This window comes from Leopardus geoffroyi, chromosome B1 (assembly GCF_018350155.1).
Source record: "Leopardus geoffroyi isolate Oge1 chromosome B1, O.geoffroyi_Oge1_pat1.0, whole genome shotgun sequence".
NCBI lineage: Eukaryota > Metazoa > Chordata > Mammalia > Carnivora > Felidae > Leopardus > Leopardus geoffroyi.
Genome location: NC_059327.1, coordinates 200,202,465 through 200,223,049, shown reverse-complemented (window position 1 = coordinate 200,223,049; position 20,585 = coordinate 200,202,465). Strand labels below are relative to the sequence as shown.

Below are 20,585 nucleotides of genomic sequence, written 5' to 3'. Positions count from 1 at the left end.
GCCAATAAATGCCACCTAATTTTACTATTGTTGTCTTGTCGTTATGCATGAGTTCAAATCTCTGAATTAAAATCACTCCAAGTTTTTCTATTTGCTATAGAATAAAGTTCAAGCGCCCCAGCACGAGAATTCCTAAAATCCGGCCCCGACCTCGTTCTGGGGCCCTGTCTTGATTCTGCTCATTTTGCCCAACTGCAAAAAATAGGATATACTTTATTTTTAATTTTCTGTGGCTTGTCTCATAATCTTTATTCTATTTTTTATACTCACAAACTCCTACTTATCCTTCAAGACCCAGACCAAATTTGACTCCCCCTGTGGAATGTTCATTGAGTACCATGCTGTTCCTCTGTTCTTTCCTATTACCCTCTCCTATTCTAGGGTCTCAGCAAACCCTGGTCTGTACCTCCCCGCAGCACTGATCATGCTATATTATAATTAATGGCATGCATTTCCACCTTCCTCACTGGGATGTGAGCCCTTGGAGGGCAGGGATATATGACTAAGTCAGCCCCTGATGCTCAGGGATTAGCACGGAGCTGGTCTAGAAGTGGATGCTCAGTGCATCTGAGTAGCAAAGAAATTGGTCAGAGTCCTAGCTTCCAGTCTCAGTGGCTACCATTGCCGGCTGTTTGTCATTGGGCGAGGACTCAACCCCTGTATGAGTCTCAGATTCCGTGGAATAATAAAAGCCCCTACCCCATGGTGAGCTAACATAAGCGATGCATTTAATACAGGGACAGACACACAGCAAGTTCTCAACAGATGGGACCCAGTTATCGTTATACGAATTCATTATTGCATGAGCAATGAAATGCTCGCGTAAGTGAAAGCCCAGCTCATGGAGGTCCATGTAGTACGTGTTCCCCAAATGATTCAAGAGCTTCCTCCTAATTCTTTGCGTTAAAGCGTGCTGAAAAGCTGTGGGAAGCAGAGATAAGCAGCGTCCCCGGCTTTTGCCTGGATCCCTTGGGGGTCATTTATATTTCTTTGGCTCTCTAGCTAGCCAGATGAATTCAGGTGTCACACACTTGGAGAAGAAACGAAACTACGGCGTCAGTCTGATCAATTCTCTCCTTCTGGAAACACCAGCAGCATTATTAGCAACTGAAATGAAAGCATTGAGACACTGTTCAGGTGTTGACCATTAGGACTTCATAAGTCTACACAAGAAGAGGAAGAGAAGGGAAGTGTGATTGGCTAATAAGGAATATGAAAATAAGTGACGTGCCAGAACCAGAAAATGATTTCATGCTAAACATGTCAGATTAAACTAGTCGCTTAAAAAGAAAAAGGACTTTGGAAGTTTTCCTAGAGAATGGTGTTCTAACTGGAAGCACAGAATTAGACTCAGGGCATTTTACACAGTCAGTATGTGAAACTGGGGGTCTCACAGCACGTTATGCTGACAGAAAAGTTCACGGGCACCTTGATGGCTCAGTCGGTTAAGCGTCTGACTCTTTACTTTGGCTCAGGTCATGATCCCATGGTTTGTAGGTTCAAGCCTGCGTTGGGCTCTGTGCTGACATCTTGGAGCCTCCTTGGGATTCTCTCTCTCTCTCCCCCTCTCTCTTTGGCCCTCCTGCTCTCTCTCTCAAAAATATAAATAAACTTAAAAAAAGAAAAGCTCATTTATATAGTGTCTGTCTCTTAAAGGATTCCAAGATTCTCTGTTTATCCACGAAAATTAATGCTCTTAAAATTTTTTTTAATGTTTTATTTATTTTTAAGAGAGAGAGAGAGAGAGACAGTGCGAGCAGGAGAGGGGCAAAGAGAGAGACACACACACAGAGAATCCAAAGCAGGCTTCCGGCTCTGAGCTGTCAGCACAGAGCCTGATGCGGGGCTCAAACTCAGGAACCTTGAGATCATGACCTGAGCCAAAGTTGGACGCTCAACCGATGGAGCCGCCCAGGTGCCCTGAAAATTAATGCTCTTTAAAATTCCCCCCTGAACCTGCCATAGGGTGAGAGACTTCTGTTACAGTGATTACCGAATTGCTGAAGGTTGTGTGCAGGCTTAAGTAAGGAACAGAACCGCTGTCCAGATGCAAGGGGAATTCACCTCTCCTCACAGGCTCTTCTCTGCTGACCTCACTGTGTATTCATGAAGAGACTAGGAGGCTGTTGAAAGCTTGCCTTGATGCAGGATTGGGGAAGAGAAAGCAACTGCTTCCGGAGGGCACAGAGCTCTTCTGAGGTCCAGCTCCCCATGCCCCTTTGGAACAAAAGCCTTATAAAGCAGGAAGGGCGGAAGATTCTGTGACCACAAGGGCACAGGTGAATACTCACTGAGCGTGAGAGGCAACGAACAGAAAAATAAAATCTCTACCTCTGGGAAGGGACAGAAAATCATCCTGGGCTCAGACAATTCATGGTTTCCCATTGCTGGGAGAGAGGCAGGGTCAATGAGAAAGACCCATCCCCGAGACAAGACGTTGGGCGAAACAGAGCCCAGCGAAGACTGGCAGAGCCAAGACAACAGGGAACATGTAGTCCCTGTGCCCTGCTGCCCCCAACCAGACCAAGTATCGAGTAACAAGAAGGAAGAGAAGGAACAGGAGTGAGACCTTCTCTAAGGCACTGGCCCACAGAGAAAGCCTGAAGTGGAAGGTGGAACAGGAACATTGAGGGAACACTAACTCGGGAGGAGGTGTGCTGAGAGTAACCATACCGACCCTGACTCAGCTCAACCCCTGATTAGACTGACTCAGTTCTTCCATACACACAACACTAAAGGCACAGTCGTGGGAGAGACACATCCATTTCCAGGTATAAACACTGTCCTACGTGAAATGTCCAGTCTTTCACCAAAAGCTGTAAGACACATGATGGAAAGAAAAAACAAAAACCCAGTGTGAAGAGACACAGCACTCAACAGAACCACGTTCGGATATGAACCAGATGGGAGAACTAACAGACAGGGAACTGAAAACATCTCAAAGATCTAGTGGAAAAAACAGTGCACATTAAAAAATGGGGATTTCAACCAAAAGATGGAACCTATAAAAGAATCAGATGGAAACTCTAACAATAATAAAAACAAATCAAAACATAGTGCCAGAGATAAGGCATGCTTCCAACATGCTTCACCAATAGACTTGAAACAGCCAAGGGCAGAAGAGGTGAACTTGAAGGTAAGTCAAATGAAATTATTCAAAGTGGCACAATAAGAGGAAAAAAAGTGGGAGAAATAACAGAGAATCCAACTGCTATGGGGAAATATGGAAGGTCTAACATACATGTAACTGAAATCTCAGAAACAGAGAGAGAGTGAGGGAGAGGAGAGAGAACGGGTCAGAAAAAATGTTTACAGAGAAATAATCAGGAATTGTCCAAAGAATTATGTCACCAAACCACACATGTCTAAGAAGCTCCGAGAACACCAACCAGGATAAACACAACATGACAAAAGAAACAACATGCATAAGCACATCGTATCTAAAACCAAAGAGAAAGAGAAAATCTTGAAGGCAGCTGAAGAAAAAAGGCATATGACCCACAGGAAAGCACAGATAGGGATTATGGCAAATTTGTTGTCGGAAACATTGCCATAAGCGAGAGAGTGACATATTTAAGCACCGAAAGAGAAAAAAAAATTGAATCCAGAATTCTGTTAAGATCTCTTTTTAAAATGTACACAAATGAAGACTTTTTGCAGCAAACAATAAAAACATGAAGGAATTCACTACCAGCAGACTTTCACTATAAGAATTGGTGAAGCGAGGCTTTCAGGTAGAATGAATTTGATACCCTGTAGAAACTGAGGCTGCACAAAGAAACAAAAAATACCGGAAGTGGGTAAAAGGAATGTAAATGTAAAATCAGTATTTTTCATTTTAACCACTTTAAAATATAATTTACTGTCTGAAGCAAACATAAAATCAATTAATAATATATCTACAGCACAATAAAACAAAAGATAGGTGGGAGGAACTGGAAGTATATTATTGTAAGATTTAAAACATTTTTTTTAACATTTATTCATTTTTGAGGGAGGGAGGGAGGGAGGGAGAGAAAGAGAGAGAGAGAGAGAGAGAGAGAGCGCGCATATGAGTGGGGAAGGGGCAGAGAGAGAGGGAGATTCAGAATCCAAACCAGGCTCCAGGCTCTGAGCTGTCCGCGCAGAGCCCGACGTGGGGCTTGAACCCACAAACTGTAAGATCATGATCTGAGCTGAAGTCAGACGTTTAACCGACTGAGCCACCCAGGCACCCCTGTGAGATTTCTTTAAATGTTTATTTATTTTTGAGGGAGAGAGTGCACGTGGGGGAAGGGCAGGCAGGGAGAGAAGGGGACAGAGGATCCAAAGCAGGCTCTGCGCTGACAGCAGCAAGCCTGATGTGGGCTTGAACTCACAAACCGTGAGATCAGAACCAGAGCTGAAGTCAGACGCTCAACTGACTGAGCCACCCAGGTGCCCCTACTGTAAGATTCTTACATTACACACGAAGCAGTATGATTTCAAGGTAGATGCAGATTAATTGATGGTGTATATTATAAATATAGGACAACCTCTAGCTATGATTTTTTAAAAAGAGGTAGGAATAGTAAACCAATAGGGAATTAAAGTGGGATCATACAAAATGGTGAACGAATCCAAAATAAAGCAGAAGAGCAGCAAATGACCAGAGAACAAATGGAACAAAGAAAAAGCAAGGTGATGGATTTCAATCCAACCATATCACTAATTACATTAAGTATAAATGGTCTAAATATCAATGGAAAGCAGAAATTATTAGATTGGATTAAAAAAAGGCTGCCTACATAACATGTACTTAAAATACAAAGATACAGGTTAAACAGGAATGGATGGAAAAAGATATTATCAGGGGTGTTCTGGAACAGGCTTATCCCAGCTCATCTCTCTCTTACTCTGTGTTCGATGATGTCACACTGATAACTTGAAGTCAGTCATGGTGGGTGGACTTACATCACAAAAATCAGCAAAATCTACAAATCAGTGACTTTCTTCCTCTTTACCAGAGAGCTAGTTGTTAAACATTTACTGGCACCCCACTGGAAATACCATGCAAACATCAACAAAAGAAAGCTGAAGTGGCTATATTAATATCACACAAAGACACTCTTAATACAAAGAACAACCTGAGGGTTGCCGGAAGGGAGGAGGGTGGGGCAATGGGCTAAATGGGTGATGGGCATTAAGGAGGGCACTTGGTGGGATGAGCACTGGGTGTTATATGGAAGTGAGGAATCGCTAAATTCTACTCCCGAAACCATTATTACACTATATGTTAACTAACCTGAATTTAAATAAATATACTTAAAAATAAATAACCGAATAAACAAACATTAAAAAGTTCATTTAAGGCCAACTGAAAAAAAAGAGACTTCAGAACATGGAAGAAGATGTTATCTAATGACACACGCAACAATTTAGCAAGAAGATGTAGTAATCCTAAAAATGTACACACCTTACTGCGGAGCATCCAACTATGTGAGACAAACTGTAATGCAAAGAAAAATAGGCAAATTCACAATTACGGTTGGGGATTTCAACACTTAATGATAAATAGACAGAAAATCAATAAGAATAGGGGCGCCTGGGTGGCTCAGTTGGTTAAACATCCAACTTTGGCTCAGGTCATGATCTCGCAGTTTGTGAGTTCGAGCCCCATGTCGGGCTCTGTGCTGACAGCTTCGGGTTCTGTGTCTCCCTCTCTCTCTCTGCCCCTCCCTGGCTCATGCTCTGTCTCTCTTTCTCTCTCTCTCAAAAATAAATAACATTAAAAAAAAAAAAAGAAATAAAAAATAAAAATAAAAAAAAAATTAAACCCGAAGCAAGCAGAAGGAAGTTAATAGAAAAGATCAGAGCAGAAATCAATAAAACAGAGAAAATCAATGAAACTAAAAACTGGTTCTTTAAAAAGATGAATACATGTGATAAACCTCTAACCAAAATGACCAGGAAAATCACAGAGAAAACATAAATGACCAATTCCAGAATGAAAGAGGAGACATCACTGCCGAATCCACATTCATTACAAAGGTAACCAGGGGATATTACAAATGACTGTAAGCCCAAATATTTGCAAGGTTACAGAAATGGAGAAATTTCTTGAAAGACGTAAATGACCAAATCCTAACCAATATTTACTTTCTTCTTCTGACTTAAGGAGAAATAAACAGAATAGACCATCTTTATTAAAGAAATTGAATTCATAGTTTAAAAGCTTCCTGTAAAGAACTCTAGGCCCAACTATCTTCACTGGCCAATTCTACCAATTCTATATGTTAGAAAGAATACCAATTCTACACAGTTTTTCCAGAAGTGGAAGAGGACAGAACATTTCCCAACTTACACTGCCAGTGTTACTGTGGTACCAAAATCACACAAAGATGCTACAAGAAAAAGAAAACTAAAAAACTCATAAAGCTAGGGGTAAATATTGTAAACGAGGCATTAGCAAACTGATTCCATCATTATATAGAAGGGAAAATACATTATGACCAAGTGAGATTTATTATGGAAATATAAGGAAAGTTCAACCTTCTGAAATCAGTCGATATCTTTCAACAGATTATAGAAACCACATGAGTGTCTCAGTGGGTTAGAAAAGATATTTCACAAAATTTAACATGCATTTATGATTTTTAAAAACCCCAAGAAAGTTGGAAATACATGGAACTTCCTTAACCCGGTAAAGAATAACTAACTACAAAGAACCTTATAGCTAATACCAACGTAACAGTAAAAAAACTAAATGCTTTCTAAGATCAGGATCAAGGCCAAGTGTATTGAATGTTCTAGCTACAGCAACAAGACAAAAGAAAAATAAAAGGCATGCAGATTAGGAAGGAGGAAATAAAACTACCCTGATTTGCAAACATGATTACCTACATAGAAAGCCCAAAGAATTTACTGCCAAAGCTGCTAGGACTGAGAAGTGAGTTCAGCAAAGTTACAGGATACAAGGTCAACATACAAAACTCAACTGTATCTCTATAGATCAGTAATTAATGATTGATAACTAATTTTTAAAGTTTTTATTTAAATTCCAGTTAGTTAACATCCAGCATAATATGGGTTTCAGATGTACAATATAGTGATTCAACAATTCTATACAACACCCAGTGCTCGTCATGGTAAGTATAGTCCTTAATCGCCATCACCTATTTCAGCCATCCCCGGAACCACCTCCTCTCTGGTGACCATGAGTTCTCTGTAGTTAAAGTCTGTTTCTTGGTTTGCCTCTCTCCCTCTTTTTTTCCCTCCCTTTGCTCTTTTGTTTGTTTGTTTCTTAAATTCCAGATGCGTGAAATCATGTGGTATTTGTCTTTCTCTGACCTACTTGTTTCACTTAGCATAATACTCTCTAGCTCCATCCACATCATTGCAAAATGGCAAGATTTCATTCTTTTCCATGGCTAATACTCCATTGTAAATATATATGCCACATCTTACATGCACCCCCATGTCTATAGCACCATTATCTACAATAACCAAGTTATGGAAACAGCCCAAGTGTCCGTCTGCTGATGAATGGAGATGGTAACTAGGTTTTTTTTTTTTTTTAATGTACCATTTGGATAGCACCAAAATCCATAAGATACTTAGGTATAAGTGTAAAAAAATATGTACAAAATCTGTACGTTGAAAACTATATTGATGGAAGAATCCAAGAAATCCTAAATCTATGGAGAGATACTCTGTGGTTGGAAGGCTCCACACTGTTTGGGTGTCACTTCTGTCTAAACTCATCTGTAGATTCAGTGCCATTCTAACAAAACCCCAGAGGTTTCTTTGTTTTGTTTTTGTAGAAATTAACAAGTGTATTCTAAAGTTTTAGTCAAAAGGGAAAGGATCTAGAATAGCCAAAATGATTTTCAAAAGAAGAAAAAAGTTGGAAGACTCTCCCTACCTGATTATTGTAAAGGTATGGGGAAAAGTATGATCTCAGGTAGGGCATAAACAAATAGACCAATGGGACAGGAAAGAATCCAGAAACGGATGTACACATTTACGGCCAATTGAGTTTTGACAAACTGCAAAGTCAACCCACTTGAGAAGGAACAGTCTTTTCATCAAAGCATGCTGGAACTATTGGACAGCTGGATGCAAATGAAGCTTGATTCACACCTCACACCATATGAAGAACTAAATTAAAAATGCATGTAGCTTTAAGTAGAAAATCCAAAAGTATAACATGTTTACAAGAAAACAAAGGGAAAAAAATCTCTGTGACCTCATGTGAGGAAAAGATGTTTAGATACAACACCAAATACACAATCAATCAACACATTTTTTTTTTTTAAATTGGACTGTATCAAAACTTAAAGCTCTGCTTCTAAAAAGATTCTATTAAGGTGATAGAAAGACAAGCTACTGACTGGCCAACATTTTTGCAAAACTTGATATCTAATAAAGGACTAATATGCAGCATATATAAAGAATTCTCAAAAAAGCTTGATTAAGAAAAGTCACTATGGCCAAATCATGGCCAAATGATTTGAACAGAAGGTGTCTAGGTGGAAAATAAGCAAATGAAAATATGTAAAACACCATTTGTCACTAGGGAATTGTAAATTAGAACCACCACCTCTGTAATAGAATGATTGATAGGACAACACTAACCACAGGATAATAACCAGCACTGGTGAGCATCTAGAGCAACTGGAGCCCTCATACGTTGCTTGTGGGATGTAAAATGGTCCAGTCATCCTGGAAAACAGCTCGCCAGTTTCTCAGAAAGTTCAACATACGCTTACCATATGACCCGGCAATCCTGCTTCTAGCTAATTATTCTAGAGAAGTGGAAACTTAAGTTCATATAAAAACCTGAATGCCGATGTTTACAGTGGCTTTATACATAATTATGTAAAACTGGAAACAATTCAAAAGTCCTTCAGCTGGTGAATGGATGAAGTAATCATGTATATTCATCCAGTGGTATTCTACTTAGCAATCAAAAGGAAAGCTACTAATACATGGATAAATCTCGAATACATCATTTGAAGTGAAAAAAAAAAAAAGGAAAACAAAACAGATTTGAAAGGCTATACACAATACAACTCCGTTTCTATGACTTTCTGGAATAGTCCAAACTGATCACTGGTTGCCAGGGACTGGGATGAGGGAATTTTGGGGGTGATGGAACTGTTCTAGACTCTTGCGGTGGTGCTTATATGACTGTCTGTGTCCAAATTCACAGAACTGTACATTAAAAGAGTGTATTTTCCTGCATGAATATTGTTACTCAAAAGTAAACATCTCGAACTACAGATTTATCAGGTTGATGATTTTTAAAGTGATTATCTACCTTACAAATAGCCAAGCCAATGCATGCAGGAAAATTATCTGTTTGTTCTCAGATGTATTTTGGAGCCATAGAACACTATTTGGCACATAGAAAGTGCTCAATAGATTTCTGTTGAATGGATGGATGGATGGGTGGGTGGATGGATGGATGAATGAATGACAGGTTCTCAGGAAAGGCACTGGGCACTGGAGCCTCACTGGCCAGGGTCTGAATGCTGGCTCTGTTACTCCCTCTGACACAAGAGTCAGCAAACTTCACTAGCCTCAACCATTTCAACAAGAAACATACTCCCATCATCATGATGGCTCCAAAGCCACACTTGTCTGCTCACTGCAGCCTCCTGGGGAAGGGAACTAACATTTGGTGAGTGCTGGCACTGGTCCCCCAGTGCACCCAGCGTCCTCCAGCCAACCCTGCTCTGATCGTGAACCAGGAGCTGTTTAGGGTCTGTTTTCCCCGCTAGACTGTGAGCTCTGTAAGGCAAGGGGATTCCCAATCCAGGCTCTGGATTCCCAATGCTAAGCTGATACCAAATAATCAACCATCTAAACAATAACGATAGGAATAATGGAAATAATAACAATAACACTACCAGCTACCAGTTGTGTGCATCTACTGTTTGTCAGGCATTACGTTACGTGCCTTCTACAGCCACGGCATGAAATCTTCACAGACAACTTACTAAGGCAGATTGCGAACCATCCACCCCATCTCTCAGATGAGGAAACTATCAGTTGGTCTGGTGGCCAACACTTCTTGAGGACTCGCCGTGTTGAGCATGTTAACGTGCATATGTTGGGTAACGAGATCGGCCACTAGTGTGAGACACCCAGACTGCCCCACGCTGAGGCCACACTTCACCTGGGCCCACTCCTGGCTTTCAGCTCGTTCCTCAGTTCCTACCATGGCATTCAAGACCCTCATCTTTGGCCTGAGTACTGTCAACTCAAGACTCTCATTTTGGCTCCCACCCCACCCCGTCTTTTTCCATAAGCTATAAAAAAAATAAAACTGCATATTTCCCCCCTACACCATGCTGTTGCCTCCTCTGTGCCTTTGCTCTGGCTGTTGCCCCTGCCTGAAACGGCCTCTCTTTGTCCTCACCGAACAGGCAAACTCGGAGCGCACCCTCAGAGTCTAACTCAGATTGTCACCTTCTCCAGGAATTTGTCTTGACAGGGTCCTGTTTACACCTGTGCCCACGCGTCTGTCTGCCCCACTAGCCGGGGAGCCTCCGAGGCCCCGGAGAACATCACTCATCTCTGAGCCCTTCATCTCCTAAATGTTCTGTAAATATTCGCTGAATGAACACTTGACTCTTCGTTTCACCACAGATGAATAAACTCTGAAGCCCTGGGCGGCCGCTGGAACATTTCTGACTTCTAATCTGGCACATTTCAGAGAGATTTCTATTTTTCTCTGATTGTGAGTGCCATCTGCTCTTTTAATTAATGAAAATTCAGTTCCATGCAAATGCCTCTTCCAGGATCATCCTTCATGAGCAACCTCTGGGAGCTTACTCATCAGCCTGTTCTCTGAATCTGTGTTTGGAACATTCTGGGAGCTTGTTATTGGGCCTTTGAACTGAATCACGCAAGTGAACAAAATCGACCAAGCTGCCACTTGACCTCAGGAGTTTACAGCCGTGGGAGCTGTAGGGTTTGAATTTATTGAGAGAGCTCTCCCTCACCCCGTCCTCCCCAGTAAACTCCCATGGTGTCTGAAAATAGATCCATTGGGTAAATCAGTTGTGCCCGCTAAATCCCGTAAAACTCTCTCCTGTTCACGTGTTCATTAACATAGGGCTGAGGTTCCTTTAAATAGAAGGAAACCAGGAGCCCCGAATCCCACGTACACTTGGGACAATAGACTTTTGTCTTGTCTGAGAAATACGGCTTTGCAATGCAGGAACTCCGAGTCAAAAGGCAGCTTGGTATGTGGCAAAAGTGTGGACTTTGGATCCGAACAGACGTGGCTCCAAATTCTGGCTCCTTGACTTGCCAGCGGTGTAACTCTGGGTAGGTGAATCAACCTCCCTGGGCCTCAGCTTCCTCATCTATACAATGGAGAGATGTAGAAACCTCACATGGATCTTCTGAGGGTGGCTCAGGTGGTTAAGCGTCCAACTCTTGGTTTCGGTTCAGGCCACGATATCACGGTCTGTGAGTTCGAGCCCCGCATTGGGCTCCGCATTGACAGTGCAGAGCCTGCTTGGGATTCTCTCTCTCTCTCTCTCTCTCTCTCTCTCTCTGTCTCTCTCTCTCTCTCTCCCCACTCCTGCCCCTCCCCTGCTTGTGCTCACTCTCTCTCAAAATAAATAAATAGATAATTGCAATGACAGACATGTAGCAGGGTCACAATACGTGTTGGTTTTCTTCTCCCTTTTGGACGTGGGGCCCCTGTGGAGAGTGGCCAGCTGGGTCACCACTTGCCTGCTTCCCCAAAGGCTGGGAGCCAGGACATCACTGGGCAGCCAGGGAATGAGGCTGGGGCAGGCCCGGTGGCATCTCTGAGGGGGTGCCGGAAAGTCTGCTATGCATGGCGATGGAGCAGAGGCAGAGAAGAAAGGGCTGATACAATACTAATCTGAATTTCTCCTGTGGCCTACGGTCTACACTCCTGGAGATCAGTCTGCTTTTTGGGGAATAGCTTAAAGGAAGTCAGAACTAACTTACAGGGTTACGAAGGCGCCTCCAAATGGGACACATTTCTCCTTATGTCCTTTCTGCCTCCTCACTGCCCTTCTGGAGATGATGACTCCTTCAGCTCTATTGGCTGCTCCTGGCATGGTGTCCCCTGGGCCTCAGGCTTGGCTCTCTTCCTCCCTTCTGTGTCCTCCCTGGGGGACCCTGTCACTGCCTCGGCTCTGCCAAATCTCAGTGCTGGTAACTCCCCAGTCCACAATCCTGTCCACATCACTCCAGGAGCCTGGACAGCATTTCCCAGACACCTCAATTTCAAACTCAATTTCCTGGAACCCCACACACCTGTGGGCCCCGTTGTGCTTCCCACACAGAGGACATCACTATAGTCGACCTCGCTGTGCAAGACGGAAGCCTGGGAGGCAGCCTTAACATCCCTCCCACTCCTGTTCTCCCACCCATTTGTTAAGTCAGTGGCCTCCTTGGACAGACTAGCCTCAGCTCTGGAACCTTCTGGAAAGGGATATCAGAAAGACCTTCAACAGTGAAAGCCATATCAGTGTAAAGATTCAGCGTCCCAAGGGGACTATCTGAAGTGAACAGGCTCCCTTGAATGCATGCCTTCTGGTGTTCACGCTGACGTGGGTCTGACTCTCATCACCGACGTCTTTCCTCAGCTCTAAAATGGGAATGAATAATTGTGCCTGTTTGTGACATTAAATAAGACTGTGGATGGAAAGCACTTAGCTCAATGGCTGGGCACGTAGCAAATACTAAGAAGGACTATTTTTACCATTATTTGTGGCCAAACTTCACTTATTTAATAAATAAAAGATGAACGACACACGTAGTGAATTCTCGGAGGTGATGACATAGTTTTGAATCTCTACACATCGACGCATGTGAACTGACAGAGCAGATAAACAGCTAAGCCAAAACCCATGCGTGACACTTCCTACAAAGCTAAGTTGTCTCCCCACAAGTCCCTAAATGTAAGTGCGTGAAAACAAACCAGCAATAGTGACGAGACTCCCGTGGTAGTGATTTCTGAACAGAGGGAAACAGAGAAGACACAGGACTGGATGTGATGGGCTAGAGAACAGAGAGCGCCAACACAGTCTGCAAGAATTTCCTGGAAGGCCTAGCTGGCCAGTTTGAGAACAGTGGCTAAAGTCTGGAAGAGCCTGTCCAGTCCAGTGCTCTGTGGGGGCAGGTCAGTCTGGGACCCCAAGTGTCTGTCGTCCAGCTGGAGCTGCCTTCTAGAAGGAGCCCCAAGGAGAAATTGTTGAAAGTGGAATCAAAACCTCAGTGGGACAGGGGCCCCCATAGACTAAAGAAAGACATGTTCCAGATCAAAGTGGGGAAGGAGAACAGATCAGGAAGTCCCAGATAGCAAGTCCCAGTGGATTTGGACACTTTTGAAAACAACAGAAGATGTTCGATTAGAAGAGCTACCCTGGGGGCACCTGGGAGGCTCAGTTGGTTGAGTGTCTGACTCTTGATATTGGCTCAGGTCGTGATCTCAGAGTCATGGGATCGAGCCCTGCATCAGGCTCTGTGCTGAGCACGGAATCTGCTTAAGATTCTCTTTCTCCTCTCTCTCTGCCCCTGTCCTGCTTGCGCTCTTTTTCTTAAAATAAATTAAAAAAAAATTCAAATGTTTTTATTTATTTCTGAGAGACATAGAGAGACAGAGGATGGGGGGGTGGTGCAGAGAGAGAGGGAGACACAGAATCTGAAGCAGACTCCAGGCTCCGAGCTGTCAGCACAGAGGCCGACGCAGGCCTCGAACTCACAAACCTCGAGATCATGACCTGACCTGAAGTCGGATGCTTAATCGACTGAGCCACCCAGACGCCCCAATAAATAAACATCTAATTAAAAGAAAGAAAGAAAAGAAAAGTTAGCCTGAACCACATTATCATCCAAAAGTTTAGGAAAACTAATGTCACATTAAAATAAAGAAACAGAAAGGTATCGAAGTCAAATTCCATGCAAAGTTATCCTAAGAGGAAAGAAAATAAAGAGCAGAATAACTCACTTAACAATGACGATGGATCAGAAAGATGCACGGCCCTCCATCTCAAAACAGAGGAAAACCGTGACCTACTATTTCAGAAGCATTAAAAGATGTGATTGGTTGTTTCATTAATGGTTACCCAATGGGTCAGCCCTTCTGGTATCCATGCCCCCTGCAGTCCCCTCCCACATGGTCTCTGGTCGTGGTCATGTGACTTGCTTTGGTCAATTGGATGTCAGGAAATGTGAAACAAGCAGAAGCTTGAAAGCATGTGGGAAGTGGGTTCTCCTTCTGGAAACCACTGCCACCACGTGAGCAAGCTCACTCAGTCCCCCCAGTGATGCAAGACCACATAGAGAAAGACTCCTTGAACTCAGCTGCCCTAGCTGAGCTCCGCCCCCAGTGGACCCCCCCAGTGGATGAGTGAGCCCAGCCTAAGCCAGCAGAGGAACCATTCAGGCAAATGGTGGGTTGTGAGACACAGCACGATGTCACTTTTCTAAGCCACTAAGTGTTTTTTAAAACAATGTTCATTTATCATTCTCCAAACGTATTTTTTGTCATCTCCAAACTTCCTTTCTTTTTCATTGAAGTACAGTTGACACCCAGTGTTCCATCAGTTTCAGGTGATTCCACAATGCTATACACGTTATGCTCTGCTCACCACAAATATAGCTACCACCTGTCACCATACAACGCTACAAAAGTGCCATGGACTATGTTCCCTATGCTGTGCCTTTCATCACGTGACTCATTTCTTCCCTAAGTAGAAGTGTGTACCTCCCCCTCCCCTTCCCCCTCCCCCCCATCTACCTCCCCCTCTGGTAACCATCAGCTTGTTCTCTGAATGATGGGTCTGTTTCTGCCTTTTGTTTGTTTGCTTATTTGTTTTGTGTTTTAGATTCTACATATGAATGAGACCATATGGTATTTGTCTTTCTAGGAGTTATTTCACTTAGCATAATACCCTCTAGGCTCATCCATGTGGTTGCAAATGGTGAGATCTCATTCTTCTTTATGACTGAGTAATACTCCATTGTGTATATACACCACATCCTCTTTATCCATTCATCCATCGATGGACGCTTAGGTTGCCTCTGTATCTTGGCTATTGTAAATAATGTCACAATCCAGGAAGGGAGCCTATGTGTTTTTGAATTAGTGTTTTTGTTTTCTTTGGGTAAACATCCAGCACTGGAATTACTGGATCATAGAGTAGTTCTAGTTTTGATTTTTTTTGAGGAGATTCCATACTGTTTTCCACAGCGGCTGCACCCGTCCGCACTCCCACCAACAGTGCACGAGGACTCCTTCTCCACATCCTCACCAACACTTGTTATTTCTTGTCTTTTTGTTACTAGCCATTCTGACAGGTGTGAAGTAACATCGCATTGTGCTTCTGACTCGCACTTCCCTGATGATGAGTGATGATGAGCATGTTTCCATGTGCCTGTTGGCCATCTGGATGTCTCCTCTGGAAAAAAATGTCTATTCATGCCTTCTGCCCATTTTTAATGGAGTTATTATCATTATACAACAATAGAAGTTCTTGGATACAAACCCTTCATTAGATATGTCATTTGCAAATTTCTTCTCCCATTTTGTAGGTTGTCTTTTCATCTTGCTCATTGTTTCCTTCACTGTGCAGAAGCTTTTTATTTTGATGTAATTCCAATAGTTTAATTGCCTGAAAAGACCTATCCGAAAAAATGTTGTTATGGCCAGTGTTTCTCTGTGCTCTCATCTAGGGGTTTTATGGTTTCAGGTCTCACATTTAGGTCTTTCACCCATTTTGAGTTTATTTTTGTGAATGATGTAAGAAAGGGGTCCGGTTTCATTCTTTTGCACGTAGCTGTCCAGTCTTCCCAGCACCGTTTGTTAAAGAGACTGCCACCTTCCTATTGTGTATTCTTGCCTCCTTTGTCATAGATTAATTAACCGTGTATGTGTGAGTTTAGTTCTGGGCTCTCTATTCCATCCCATTGATCTCTGTGTCTGTTTTTGTGCCAGTACCATACTGTTTTGATTACTGCAGTTTGCAGTTTGCAGTATAGCTTGAAATCTGGGACTGTGATATTGCCAGCTTTCTTCTTCTTTTTCACGAATGCTTTGACTATTCAGGGGCCTTTTGTAGTTCCATGCAAATTTCAGAATTATTTCTTCTAGTTCTATTAAAAACGCTATTGGTATTTTGATAGGGATTGCACTGAATCTGTGGATTGCTTTGGGTGGTATGGACATTTGAACAGTAGTAGTAATTCTTCCAATCCGTGAACATGATATAAGCCACTAAGTTTTGACTTGCGTTGCTACACAGTCATCAATAACTAATATAGACATTAAGAATAATTAATATAGACATTAAGAAAACTATGCAAGACATGAAAGAACAACATAAATTGGAATTTGAAAAACTCAGAAATCAGGCAAGAAAATTCAGGAAAAAAATAGAAATAAAGGGAAAATTACTTCTGTAATAAATATTTTTCTAGAAAGCACACAAAGCAAATAAACACAGCAGATAATCTTTAAAAGAAGGAGAAAGAGAAAAATGAGGAAAGTTTTAAACAAATAAAGGAAGAGATACAAAATATTTGAAAATCACAAAATATTGAAGATTTGTAAAGGCCCCACATTCAGACAGTAGGTGTCCCTGGAGAAAACAAAGTAAGGAGATAGCATGCTTACTAAAAATGATACTTCCATCAAAGGTCTTAAAGAAAAACCAACTTGAAAAAACACATTGGAAAAACACTGTGTACCTAAGAATATAGACCCCACATGACCAATACCAAAGTTATATTTTGGCAACACCACTGGACATTAATAAAAAAGAAAAAAATGGTTTTGTCTGCTTTTTTTTTTGTTTTACCCTGAAGCAAGGTTTTCTATCTGGGTAGGAGTCCTCTAGAAATCACAGGAGGAGAAGGTCTTCCTGGCAGGGAAGACAGCAAAGACAAAAGTGTGAGAGCGCCTGGCACCTACCGGGAGCGGATGGGGCCTGGTGTGGGGGTGGCAGGTTGGCGTGGGGGTGGGGAGGGGGTGAAGCACAGGAACGCTGATGCCTCAGGCACTGGGCCTACAACACCCCAAAGGGGCCTGGAACACTCACCCATGTAGGGCTTGGTCCCAGCCATAGAGGAAGCCTTTTCTGCTCCTTTCACGATCGTCGCTATGTTGAAGTCTGTGATGTGAACATGTCCTGGAGATAGAGAAACAGAAACCCCAGTTAGCAAGAGCTGCAGACGGCTGGGCTATTTCCTTGTCTACTTAAAGCTGTGGGCTGTATGGTGGGTACAAGAACATATTAGAACTTCTACACAGAATACTATTTTTATCTGATACTTTGAAAATGTCTAGTTTGGGCAGCATTATTCACAGTAGACAAACTTAGACAAATTTAGGACAATGTAAGGTCCACCAATGGCTGCAAGGATAAAGAAGATGTGGTGTGTATAAACAATGGAATACCATTCAGCCATGAGAAGGGAGGACATCCTGGCGTTTTTTTGACAACATGGATGGATCTGAGGATATCACATGCTAAATGAAATAAGCCAGATTGAGAAAGACAAATACAGAATGTATCACTTCTATGTGGAATCTACATTAAAAAAAAAAAAAAAGCTCAGAAAGTGGTTGCCAGGGTCTGGGGTTGGGAGGAATAGGGAGAGTTTGGTCAAAGGTATAAATTTTCTCAGCTGTAAGATGAACAAGTTTTGAGAATTTAATTAATAACATGGAGACAGTTAATACCATTTGAATGTGTAGGTATATATACACATACACACAAAAAATGTCTCAGTGATGTGCAATTTCTTTTCTTGTTTGTTTGTTTAGAGAGAGAGAGAGAGATAGTGAGAATCTCAACCAGGCTCCACGCTCAGTGTGGAGTCTGATGCAGGGCTCGATCCCACGACCCTGGGATCACAACCTGAGCCAAAAGCTAGAGTTGGACGCTCAACCAACTGAGCCATCCAGGCGCCCCTCTGCCAGTTTTCCAATGTGAATTTTTGGTGACACATGCATATTGCTTTTAAGTAAACAAATCTAATGAGGACATGATGCAAAAGTTTATGGATTGAAAGTTTGGAGGCACTGACCCAGAGAGTAAAGGCTCACGGTAAATAAATGAAAGGGGTCAGTCTGGACTCCCTCACCCAGGAAGCTGAGTGGCCATGGCGAGGAGAGAGGGTGGAGAGAGGGTTTTCATGCCCAGAGGACACTCTCGTTCTGCTGTTTGCTATGGTCAGTGGGGGCCTGAGGAATCCAGTGGGGAGGCGGCTGGGGATTGGAGACCACCTTCCATCAAGCCTAAAGTAATGGCAGCAGACGGGACACAGAGAGGCTGGGCGCACCCATATGTAAGTGTTTAAGAAGCCTGAGAAGGAAGTAAGAAGGACCAAGAAGGAAGGAGACAGGAGATGTGGGGTAAAGGGGGTGAAGACAAGCAGGGAAGGAAGGGGGTGAGAGGGACAGAGTAGCATTCTGACAGTTAGTACTGGCCTCCCGGGGAACTTGGTACATACCAGAGCCAACCCTGAGACCCCTGAATACCAGATATGAACGCAATCACATTACTCTGTTTGTCATCACATCGTGTGAAAATGGTTGGATTTGAAAACCTGAAAGCTGTGTTCGGGATGCTGGGACTTAAACACCCAAGTGGCTTGCATACAGAAAACTGACGTTGGGAGGGCCTGGAGGGAACCCCCAGGAGGTGCACAGACACCCGCCAGAGCAGGTGCCATGAGGCTCACTCGAGATGCGCGCCTGATAGCATCGGACGCAGTGGACAGAGAGAGCACCAGTGGGTTCACGTGCAAATCCCCAATCTCAGGCTTAGCTGCCAGCACTGATGTGTGGGCAGGCTTCTGCCAGACGCTGTGTCCAGAGCTCCTGGGTGGGATGCGGCAGCCGGGTACTCCGTGAGGATGTCCGGTTCCCTTCGGGTGCTTGTGGGTGAAGCTTAAGTCATCTAGCCAGGCCCTTGCTGGGAACCCCTTGAGGCCGGACGCAGCATGTGCCCACCCAGGGGGCTTCCTTAGAACATGCAGCTGCCGCAGCCTCTGGGGCTGGACTTGGCATCCGTGCCACGCCCTACCCGCAGGGAGGCAGGGCGGCCTAGTGGTGGGCCAGACTCTGAGCCACACTGACTTGCTTTGGGTCTCAGCTGGGCTGTGATTAGTTGTCTGATCTTGGACAAGGCACTTCGTGTCCCTGGACCTCATTTTCCTCGTCTGTGAAGTGGGGAGGGTGGCAGCGAAATACCCATCCCAGAGAGCGGCTGGGAGGAGGCAGGGATTAAGAAAAGCAAAATGCTACAGCGGCTGGCACACACGTTGGGTGGTTTCTCGTATGTGTTTGCTCATAGCTGTGTTATCCCGCCTCCGTGTGGCTCAAACCCCACCTTCTGCAGCCAGGGCCGGTCCGCCCCCCGCACCTGCCCAGGCCCCGTTTCTTTCTTTTTTTTTTTTTTTTAACGTTTTATTTATTTTTTAAAGGGAGAGAGAGAGACAGAGACAGAGAGAAAGAGCACAAGCAGGGAAGGGGCAGAGAGAGGGAGACACAGAATCAGAAGCAGGCTCCAGGCTCCGAGCTGTCAGTGCAGAACCTGACGCGGGGCTCGAACTCATGAACCGCGAGATCATGACCTGAGCCAGGGTCAGACGCTCAACCAACTGAGCCACCCAGGCGCCCCTCCCAGGCCCATTTCTAATACTAACAAACGAATCCACAGTCCCGTTGTGGACAGTGAGGCACGGGAGGGTCTCAGTCATTTCTGCCCGCACACCTGTAGGCTTCCATGCAGAGCCACCACACGGAGAGGACCCTGAAACCCTCCAGTAGGGCTTTTATTTGGTTTTCCTTCACTTCTCCCTTTCTTTAAAAAATATTAGTATTTGCATTATGAAAGTGACACCAGCTGATTAGAGTAAGTCACAGACTGCAAATGCGCATCTGAGCCGCTCCCCCGCCCCCGCTCGTAACCACACGGAGTCACCTGGTTCTCTGTCCTTTCTCCCTTTTCTGCATATGTGTCTCCACACATATTGGTTTGTCCTTACAGTCATGAGATCAAAGTCCCTGGGCTGTTCCAGAAGTTACTTTTGCATTTACCCATGCATCATTATATCTTTCCATTCACAGGTCTACGTACATAGGTCTGTCCTCAACGGCCTTACCCTTGTTCTCCATTGGAAAGAAATCCAATAATTTTGATGATTACTCGGTGATAAAACTTGACCTGAAACTTCCCTTCATAGTTCTATTTATTCCACTTACGGTGAATATTCATGTTTTGCTATAAAATGTTAATATATTTGATTACCAAATATATTTGATCCCCCTTGGTGATTCATTTAACCCCTATGGGGATGTTACATAATATATACTCTGTGTTGCTTTTAAGTATTTTTATCTATTAGACATATATTCTTTTCATATTACTAAGGTATATGTTATTTAACATAAATATATTTTTAAGCTGAAAAATTCCGAGATACGAGAACATACCTGGCCCCAAGGGTTTCAAATAAGAAATTGTGGCCCTATAGCTGCAAAGCATCCCATAGTGTGGTTGTATCGTATTTTATTCACCAACTGCCCTATAGGTTTGCAGTTTGGGTTGCTTACTTGTTTG

General features: G+C 43.4%; 1 protein-coding gene across 12 annotated transcripts in view; it reads right to left on the bottom strand.

Annotated features, from left to right (window-relative positions):
* Positions 1–20,585, bottom strand: part of STK32B (serine/threonine kinase 32B) — a 394,515-nt gene that overhangs the window by 42,579 nt on the left and 331,351 nt on the right. For 11 of the 12 annotated variants that reach the window (XM_045474577.1, XM_045474576.1, XM_045474579.1 and 8 more), the window contains one exon: positions 17,055–17,144. The exons of the other annotated variant lie outside the window; for it this stretch is intronic. In XM_045474577.1, the coding sequence (XP_045330533.1) occupies positions 17,055–17,144 (90 nt within the window). The remainder of the gene's footprint in view (positions 1–17,054; positions 17,145–20,585) is intronic. 12 annotated transcript variants of the gene reach the window in all.